The 10957-nt window shown below is 41.3% G+C and overlaps 1 protein-coding gene across 2 annotated transcripts in view; it reads right to left on the reverse strand.

The window, feature by feature from the left end:
• Positions 1-629: 629 nt before the first annotated feature.
• Positions 630-10957, reverse strand: part of LOC104999864 (zinc finger protein 791-like) — a 70196-nt gene continuing 59868 nt past the window's right edge. For both annotated transcript variants that reach the window (XM_010855494.1, XM_010855493.1), the window contains exons 2-4: positions 3002-3128; positions 2767-2827; positions 630-2384 (exon numbers count right to left, since the gene is read on the reverse strand). In XM_010855494.1, coding sequence (XP_010853796.1) covers positions 734-2384; positions 2767-2827; positions 3002-3128 — 1839 coding nt within the window. In that variant the 3' untranslated portion in view covers positions 630-733. The remainder of the gene's footprint in view (positions 2385-2766; positions 2828-3001; positions 3129-10957) is intronic.

Genomic DNA, 10957 nt, shown 5'->3' on the forward strand with positions numbered 1-10957 from the left:
CCTATTACCCAAATCACAGTCAGATGGAATGACAGAGTTGAGAGAAAAGGTGTAACTAAGTCAAATAAGATTATACTCTGTGATAAACTTTGCATACTTACAACTTTATGGCAACTACTTATTAGCAAGGAAAATGGAAAAATGCTCTTTTGACAAAAGTTTTTCTAATAAAAGATGAATATTTACAGTGGGTAAGAAATATCCAGTACCTGCCACAGGAAGCCAATAGGAAAAATCCCAACAACTACCAGTGTCATTATCCCATGACCCCTTTACTTACAGAACAATTTAAAAATTATTTATTTTGGCACACTATATAATGTTGGCACATTACATTATATTCCAGTTCACCCATAGTGCCAATTTCAAAATGGAAAGACAAAAATTCTATGAGCTAGTTTAAGGAAAAATAATACCCACTAAACTTGCTAGGTACTATTGCTTGAAGAGTTCTTACAGAATTGTTTCAACTCAGTCTTCATTTGCAAAGTTAACAAGTAGAATCCATAACTAACGGCTGAGTTTCAGAATAAGCCACTAATAAAGAGGATATATTTTTAACTTTTAAAACATTTATTTCATGTGAATTTTCTGGAGTACTATTATATGTTAATTAATCCGCATCAGGCTTTCCCATGTTATTTACACTTTATAGCATTTCTCTCCAGTAGTTTTAACATGACTTTGAATGTGTTTGTTAAGCTAGAAAACTGCTGTATTTATCAGTTATAATTCATCTAGTGTGCATTCTCATGACATGTTTATGTAAGGATGTGGGCCAATTGAAGGCTTTCCCACAGTGCTTACATTCAAGAAGTTTCTCTCCAGTGTGAATTCTCTCATGACTTCTGTATGAACTGGGTCGACTAAAGGCTTTCCCACAGTCTTTACATTTATATGGTTTCTCACCAGTGTGCACTCTCAAGTGACCTCGAAAGGTTGTCCGGTAAATGAATGCCTTCCCACATTCCTTACATTCATAGGGTTTCTCTCCAGTGTGAGTTCTTTCATGTACTTGAACATAACTGGAACAACTGAAGGCTTTACCACATATTTTACAATCATAGGGTTTCTCTCCTGTGTGAGTTCTTTCATGTATTCGAAATGAACTAGGACAATTAAATGCTTTCCCACATTCTGTACATTTATAAGGTCCATCTCCAGTGTGCGTCATCATGTGTCTTCGAAAGCTTGTGAGAGAAACGAATGCTTTCCCACATTTCTCACATTTATAGGGTTTCTCCCCAGTGTGAGTTCTTTCATGTATTTGCAAACCTAGAGGAGAACTGAAAGTTTTTCCACACTGCTTACATTCATAGGGTTTCTCTGCAGTGTGAGTCCGCTCATGTCTTCGAAAGGAAGTGGGACAACTGAGGGCTTTACCACACTGCTTACATATATATGGTTTCTCACCAGTGTGAGTTCTCACGTGGACTTGAAAAGTGGTGAGCCAATGGAAGGCTTTTCCACATTCCTTACATTGATAAGGTTTCTCTCCAGTGTGAGTTCTTTCATGTGTTCGAAATGAACTGGAACAACTGAAGGCTCTACCACATTGTTTACATTCATAGGGTTTTTCTCCAGTGTGAGATCTTTCGTGTATTCTGTACGAACTGGGACAGTTGAATGCTTTCCCACAGTCCTTACATTTATAAGGTCCAACTCCAGTATGTGTTATCATGTGTCTTTGAAAACTTCCAAGAGAAATAAAAGCTTTTCCACATTCCTTACAATCATAAGGTTTCTCTCCAGTATGAGTTCTCTCGTGTTTTCGAAGAGAACTGGGACAACTGAAGGCTTTACTACACTTTTTACATTCATAGGGTTTTTCTCCAGTATGAGTCCTTTCATGGCTTCGAAAGGAACTGGGACAACTGAGGGCTTTACCACATTGCTTACATTCATAAGGTTTCTCTCCTGTGTGAGTTCTTTCATGTGTTTGAAAGGTTTGATGGTATCGAAAGGCTTTTCCACACTGTTTACACTGATAGGGTTTCTCTCCAGTGTGAGTTCGTTCATGTTTTCGAACAGATTGACGATATCTAAAGGATTTCCCACATTCCTTACATTTATAGGATTTTTCTATACCATGATTACTTTCATGTTTTTGGAAAGGCTGGAGATAACTGAAGGCTTTCCCACACACTCTACATTTATAAGGCTTCCTTCCATATTCCTGATGATACTTGGATGGTTTGGGTGCAGTGTGAGATCTCAGGTGCCTATTAAGGGATGAACGACTCATGAAGACTTTTCCACACACACTGCATTCCCATGGTTTAGTAGAATTTTTCGTGTTCAGATTAAGATTTGGAATAAGGCCGCTGTTTTCTCCACCTTGACTACCTTCTTTACTTTCACAGAGTCTCTGTAATATATGACTTCTGTTAAAAAAGAAATTAGAAACACACTGTTAATGATTTTTTAATGATTTTATAATAAATAGTAGTATTACATTTTTACCATTTACAAGGAAAGTGTAGGGTTTTATGCACTATATAGTTTTTAAAAGTGAATATATTGAATGCTCTGTAAGAAAGCTCAACCATTGCTATTATCATAGTGATATTTATATATGCAGTCTCTGAATATGTTTCAAAGTAAACTATTTGGGAAACAACATCCATGACATAAGAAAACATTTTTGGTTAAAATTTTCTGACAAATAAATTTGAAACTGTGCCCTTTTGTTTCCACTTGTTTTTAAATTTTCATGACATGAGATTCCCATGTGGGACACAGCTTCACATTTTAAGTACAACTCACCTCAGATTTCTTTCCTGGTTCTTGTACTGATCTTCAGTGTTATGGTCCTCCCATTTATCCCCTAAAATGCAGACCCCAAAAGATCAGTAAATTAATTATTACTTCACACGTCTATGATGACCTCAAAGTATGATTTATTTACCAAAGAATTCCCTTTCCCCATTCCAAATCTGAGAACAACATTGATGGGCAGGAAGCACTTGTTCTCTAAGTGAAGGAATGTCATCATCCTTACTTATTAAGGCCAGGTTACTCAAAGTTTCCCGCATCACATCTCTGTAGAGTTTCTTCTGCGAAGGCCCCAGCAGAGCCCACTCCTCCAGGGTGAAGTTCACAGCCACATCCTCAAAGGCCACTGGGTCCTAAAACATCACAAATATGTGTACAGGAAGATGGGTGAGATGGACAGTACTGGGAACTGTAGTCCATCCGTAAGTTTACATGTGCTGCTGTTATGAAACTTACTTATTCTGTGACCTGATAATCAAAATTCTTTTTTTTTTAAATCTTTTGCCGCGGGCTCAGCCCTGCTCTGCCCGGGCCATCGCGGCGCGCGCTCGCCCGGCCGAGAACGGCGCCAATGGCGAGAAGGGAGCGGGGCTGGCCCCGCCGCCCGGCCGCTGGCCGCCGCCAGCTCGGTGCTGGAAGCGTGTGCGGCGGGAGAGCGGTGGGAGGAGAGGGCCGGCCCCCGCCCGCCCCTTCCCCCGCGCCGCCGCCACCGCCCGGGGATAATCAAAATTCTTACTCTCTACCACTTCCTCACAAACTTAACAGCATCATGAAAATTATTTCTAATTTTTACTATGATCACTTAAGTCTTGCTATTCTCTAATGGCAGGGTCCAGAGCATGCTGGAGCAATATGAACTCCAAATGAAAGAAATATTTCCATTTTAAGACTGTCAGTTCTGCCTGAGAAAAACTCATCTCCTTTAATACCCACCACATCACACAGTACTCCATTAAGCACAGGGTCACATATGCATGGGGTTTTAATGGAAAAAAACAGTGAAGAACTGAAAGTTTTTTCTTCTACTCCCATCATCAAACATGAGAGGCCAAGAGTCCTATGTAAATCCAGCTTATTGTTAGGCCCAGCTGACCATACTGTCCTGAAGTAATCCAGGCTACTAGAAGCAGTCAGATGCAGGGGACTTCCCTGTTGGTCCAGTGGCTAAGACTTCACACTCCTGATGCAGGGGATGGGTTCAGTCACTGGTCAAGGAACCAGATCCCACATGCCACAACTACAGATCCCATGTGCTACAACAAAGACCCAGCACAGCTAAATTAAAAAAAAAAAAAAAAAAAGTAGTGATCAGATAATGAATGAAAATAATCTCGTGGGAAAGTATTAACTTTTACTTACTTGACAGAGATTCAGTTATTCCTTTTTATTTCACAGTCCTATTTCATGGGACTAGGAAGCTATTCTGAAGTTAGTGCTCAGGCATGAGCGAAGGCACGGCAACTTAGACAAAATCTCTATATTCATGTGCCTCAGAGCAGCTTCACACCATCTTTACCACATCTATGTGAATACACTGCAAAGATAAGATGCCAGAAGAGCCTTTTCTGGCAAAATCATAACAGTGTACCCTGGACCTTGAGGAACTGAGTAAGAACTGCAATTTGCAAGGGAGTCTGCTGAAGACCACAATGGCCTGATGGTGAATGTGCCCTTCATTATAAAATACCAAGGGTTCAGTAGTTCTTTCCTCTAAAAGAACATAAAGCTTCCCTTCTCCAGTTATAGGAGGCAATGATTCTCAACCAGCCACTCACTCAAGAGGCAGCCTCTCCACTGCTCTCATTTCCATGACCTTCTGTGGGGCACAGGAAAGTAACAGCTGAGCCTCTGGGCAGAGGAATCCCTCAGCCACATAATTTCCCTAAACACTGGACTCTGTAAAAGGTCATCACTAACTAACCTACTGATATCCACATGGACAGGACAGAGCGAAGGTTCCCTCACAGTCATTACAATGGTAGGATTTCTTCATTCAGTTATGGCACAGAACCAGAAATTCCCATTTCTTGTTTCTCTCACAGGAACTGATGGTCTTAAATGGAAACACTTCTTTCATTTGTGTAGCATTTCTCTCAAGGTGCCCTGGACCCTACCATTATAGAACAGTAAGACTTCTAGTGATCACAGAAGAAATGCAGAAATAATTTTCACATGTTCATGTTGTAGTTAAACCTGTGAGGAAGTAACCACTTCCTGCTTTGGCCAACTCTAATTACTCTTTCCATAGTGGGTCCACAGTGCTTGTTCCTGCTGCTGCTAAGTTGCTTCAGTCATGTCGCACTCTGTGTGACCCCATAGATGGCAGCCCATCCTCCGTCCCTGGGATTCTCCAGGCAAGAACACTGGAGTGGGTTGCCATTTCTTTCTCCAATGCATGAAAGTGAAAAGTGAAAGTGAAGTCGCTTAGTCGTGTCCAACCCTCAGCAACCCCATGGACTGCATGCAGCCTTGCAGGCTCCTCCATCCATGGGATTTTCCAGGCAAGAGTACTGGAGTGGGGTGCCATTGCCTTCTCCGAGTGCTTGCTCCTAATGGTGTCCTATTACAAAGTGTGCAGAAGAGAGTCACACTAGCAGGCCTGGGAGGGCTGATTCTTAGGAATGCCTGCTCACAGTGTTTGTCCTTAGTTGGTTATCTGGGAACCGGGATTTATAAGTGACCCGACCAATCTAGGGCTTCCTTGGTGGCTCAGGCAGTAAAGAATCTGCCTGCAATGCAGTAGACCTGGGTTTGATCCCAGAGTCGGGAAGATCCCTTGGAGAAGGGAAAGATGACCCACTCCAGTATTCTTGCCTGGAGAATTCCATGGACAGAGGAGCCTGACGGGCTACAGTCCATGGGGGTCTCAAAGAGTCAGACACAACTGAGCGACTAATACTTTCACTTCATTTTCCACCAACCTAACTGGTAAGAATGGTTTGGTGTATCTCAATTGTTTATAGTACATCACAAACTCTCTTCATTCTCAGTGACTGAATTTTGTTACGCTCAGCAGAGAGTACTTACATGATCTGCGCACCACCCCCTCCAATCACTCTTGGGTATTGTTTCTAATGAGCTAGTATTTTACATGTATTGTCACAACCTGCTGCTTGTAGGACTGAGCCCCTCCTATGTGATTACACTAGGAAAGAATATCTAGAAGCTTGCATCTGGCTTCTTTAAGAACACATTTAATTAGGTATTAAAAAAGAATGAATGAGGTATTTAATAATCCTCATGGAAAAATTTTATTTTTGTTGGATAACATTAAAGGAGATAGATGAAAATATGAAAGATGTTCTTGATGTTCCCACTACAGAAATATATCTAAAACAATCTGTTATCTAACTGGGAAATGCACTGTATCATCCCCTTGTACTGCATGGACAATAGCCAATTCATTATAGATGTAAATGTGAACAGTTAAACTGGGACACTTTTACAAGTCCCAGGTAATGCTTCATTGATCCAAAAATAGGGAGAACTCTCTCATTTAAGAAAAAGAAAAAACAGCCTTGAAGCAAGAACCTGACCAATGCAAACATACTAAAACTAAGGGAGTTATAAGACAAAAGATTAGAAGACAATACAGATGTTAAAAGGTTAGTATGTGAAGATGGACACCATAGTTTTAAAATAATGGGAAAATAACCAAACCTGTTTTACAGAAGATGAGAGACGACACATGAAAAAATGTCCATTTGCTTAGTGATAGGGAATAATGAGGCAACATGTCAAGCAGATTATATTTCACTCTAAGGACAAAAATTAGTTAACTAAATAATCCCAAGTGTTGATGACCATAGACGACAAATATGTAAATTAGGCATGAGTAGAGGAAGCATCAACTGATGCACCCCACTGCCATTTCCTGTAAATCTGAACTGGATCGCCATCAGTTGTCCTCCAGAGTCCAGAGAATTTACATGTATTTGTACTTGGAGACCGATACAAGAATATAGAAAATATATTTTCAATGAGATTAAAAATTCAACTAGGGGGAATTCCCTGGTAGTCTAGTGGTTAGGACTCCACACTTTCACTGCCAAGAGCCCTGGGAACTAAGATCCCACAAGCCACTCAGCATGGCCAAAAAGAATACATAAATAAGTAAACTGGAAAAAGCCCAAACCCCATAACCACTGCAATGGATGAACCTTGACTGGCCCCCAGTCTCAGACACTAGGTGTGTATCAAACGTCTGCTGCTAAAAACAACCAAAAAACATTTTGAATGTAATTTAATACTTACTGAAAGGTTAAAGCAGACAAAACTAAAACAACACTGAATAGTGAAAAGAGCAGATGGTAAAGGTATGACTAAAGAATCAACAGAGATCCTCTATGGGCAGCATGGAGATGAGCTGGGGAGCAGAACATCAAAAGACTCTAAAAACCGCCCAAAGGCCCACTTATGAATCTTCACGGTTACGAAGATGTTTATACTCTTATTACTGCTACACACTCCAATAAAGCATTTTGTACATTCTTTTTTGGAAAATATGTGATGATTTAAAAAAAAGGAATTAATGAAGTTTGGAGAAGAACATAATTTTACTGTGTTTGCCCTGTGATGGGGCAATCTTGAGTTTTAACTCAGATTCTGGCAGCAAAAACTGCTAACAAGACAGAGGTCTATTTTGAAAGAACTGGTTACATAACCTCACCCCTGCACTTATTTTTTAAAAATAAAGGCTGGGGCTTCCCTGTGGCTCAGTGAAGAGTCTGCCCTCTAGTGCAGGAGACGCAGACCCTGATCTGGGAGATCCCACATGTGCGCAGCGACTAAGCCCGTGGGCCACGACTACTGGGCCTACGCTCTAGAGCCCACACACTGCAGCTGCTGAAGCCGACGGGCCCCAGAGCCCACACTCCACGAGAGAAGCCACTACAGTGAGAGGTGTGTGCGCTGCCAGTGAAGAGTGGTTCCCCTCTCATAACTAGAGAACGCCTGCAGGCAGCAAGGAAGAGCCAGCGCAGCCAAAAATAGATTATCTGTGTATTTAATAAACATATATAAAAGGTGACAGGAACTGGTATAGGAAGATGTGAAGGATTTTTCAATAGAATGATTAAGTAGTGTTACAGTAGAAAAGCCACATTCCCTCTTCTGTAAGTCTTACAGTCTCCTGCACAAGCATGTGGACTACATCTAAGATTTGGCTCAGATGTCTAGACTGATGACAACATGCACTCAATGTCAAGAGTGTATGACGCTTTTCATTTTCATAATCCAAGTGTCTGGGGAGGGGAGGGTGGGCTTCTCAAGCATGGGAAACGCCTTCAGAGAGTAAGATAAGGTGCCTGGCCTGGATTTTTTTTTTTTTTAATTGAGATTAGAGGGTAGGCTAGGGTGAGAGTTTGCATACTCCTGGGAAGAAACTACTATGGCCTTACTTGCTTGCCGGCACCAAAGGCAGGAACCCTTAGGTTTTCTTAGCATTTTGTACAGATGTGGGGCACAAAGTGGAATAAAGAGGAATAAAAGTACAAAGCTGTCAGCAGACGAGGATGGACATGTACACTCTGCTATATTTAAAATGGAAAACCAACAAGGACCTACTGTATAGCACAGGGAACTCTGCTCGATGTTCTGTGTGTGGCAGCCTGGATGGGAAGGGGAGTCTGGGTGAGAACAGATACATATATGTGTATGGCTGAGTCTCTTTGCTGTTCACCTGAAACTATCACAACAGTGTTTGTTAATCAGCTATACTCCAATATAAAATAAAAAGTTAAAAAAAAATTGAGGTCAGAGACTTCCAGTTCCTGTTCGGTCATGTATGGAGTTTAGAAGCTAGCATTAGCATCCTCACAAGATAATCACCAACTAACTAAATACCAACAACTCTTCTTAGACCCAGAACCATCAGAGAATTTAGGTAATGGGGACACTGCTGTCTCCAAAATCAGCGAGACAAAAAAACAGCCATTTAAAAATATGCCCAAGATATTCTTGCTCTCCAAATGTCAGAGTAGAGGACAAAAGAGCCCGTGACAGTGATAGGTCTCCCCCGCTCTGTACATCAAATATGTGTGGCATCTCTTAACATTACTGCTCCAACTCTATGTCATCAAAATATGTGGCCACCCATTCAGGTCAATTCTAACGCTCCCTGGAGTTAGCGTTAGACTTCACAGATTGAACACTCACTGCCACAAGACTGCCCCCATTTAAGCTGCTGGCCACAAACAAGGTGCCTGGGCTACTGACATTTCTACTCAGCTGCCTGTACATTCATAGATCCCCTTGACACTCCCTCAGGTTTGCTAATTTACTGGAATAATTCTGAGAACTCAGGAGGACACTTGACTTACTATGGTTGGTTTATGATAAAGGATACAACTCAGGAACAGCCAAATTTGGAAGAGATGCATAGGGAAAAACGTGGAACAGAGGGTGAGGGGGTGGGGTCAAGGAAACAAAAGCAAGTGTTAACTAATGGGGCCTAATCAAACTTACCATTGACAAAGAAACCATTGAGAAAATGAAAAGACAATGTATTGAATTAGAAAGATATCTGCAAATGTTAATGACTGATAAGGGGTTAATATCCAAAATACAGAAACAATTCATACAACTCCCAGAAAAAAAATAACCTGATTAAAAACTAGCAAAAGGGGGACTTCCCATGTGGTCCAGTGGTTAAGACTGTGCACTTCCAACACAGGGGCACAGGTTCAATCCCTAGTTGGGGAACTAAAATCCTATCTGCTGTGTGGTGCAGCCAAAAAAAACCACCTTTTTAAAAATGAGCAAAATACCCGAGTAGAACACACAGATGGTAAACTGGCATATGAAAAGATGCTCAACATCACTAATCACTGGAGAAATGCAAATCAAGACAATTAGTGATCCCATCACACCTGTCCGAATGGATACCATTAAGAAGCCAAAAATAACAAGCGTTGGTGAGGATGTGGAGAAAAGGGAACCCTTGTACACTCTTGGCAGCAATGTAAATTAGTGCCAACTAATAGGGAAAACAGTGTTGAGGGTTCTCAATAAACTTAAAATAAAACTGTTGTTGTTTAGTCACTAAGTCATGTCCGACTCTTTGCGACCCCATGGACTGTAGCCTGCCAGGCTCCACTGCCATGGCATTTCCCAGGCAAGAATACTGGAATGGGTTGCCATTTTCTTCTCCAGGGGATCTTCCCAACCCAGGGATTGAACCTGCATCTCCTGCATTGGCAGGTGGATTCTTCACCACTGAGCCACCAGGGAAGCCCAAGAACTACCATATGATCCAGCAATTCCATGCCTGGGTATATGTCTGAAGAAAACGAAAGCACTTTAAAAAAGATACACACTCCCCAGTGTTCATAGCAGCATTATTTAAAATAGCCAAGATATGGCGGCAACCCAAACGTCATCCATCAACACATTGATGGATAAAGATGTGGTACATATATACACTGGAATACTTCTTGGCAATAAAAAAGAATGAAATTCTGCTATTTACAACAATATGGATAGATGGAGGGTACTAAGTCAGTCAGACTAAGAAAAACAGATACTGTATGATTTCACTTACAGGTGAAATCTAAAGGAAACAAATGAAAATAACAAAACAGAAACAGCCTCACAGATAGAACAAACCAGCAGTTACCAGTGGGGATAGGAAGTGGGGAGGGGAGATAAGGGTAGGAAGTTAAGAGGTACAGATGTATAAAATAAATAAGCTACAAGGTTAAGGTTAGCGAATGTAAGCTTTTATATACAGAATGGATAAACAACAAGCTCCTACTATAAAGCACAGGCAACTATATTCAATATCCCTATGATAAACCATAATGGAAGAGATTAAAAAATATGTAAGTGAATAATTTTGTTATGCAGTAGTAACTACAACATTATAAATCAGCTATCAATTCAGTTCAGTTCATTTCAGTAGCTCAGTCGTGTCCGACTCTTTGCGACCCCATGAATAGCAGCATGCCAGGCCTCCCTGTCCATCACCAACTTCCAGAGTTCACTCAAACTCCTGTCCATCGAGTTGGTGATGCTATCCAGCCATCTCATCCTCTGTCATCCCCTTCTCCTCCTGCCCACAATCCCTCCCAGCATCAGAGTCTTTTCCAATGAGTCAGTTCTTCGCATGAGGTGGCCAAAGTACTGGAGTTTCAGCTTTAGCATCATTCCTTCCAAAGAACACCCAGGACTGATCTCCTTCAGA

Source organism: Bison bison, unplaced genomic scaffold (genome assembly GCF_000754665.1).
Source record: "Bison bison bison isolate TAMUID 2011002044 unplaced genomic scaffold, Bison_UMD1.0 scf7180017864365, whole genome shotgun sequence".
NCBI lineage: Eukaryota > Metazoa > Chordata > Mammalia > Artiodactyla > Bovidae > Bison > Bison bison.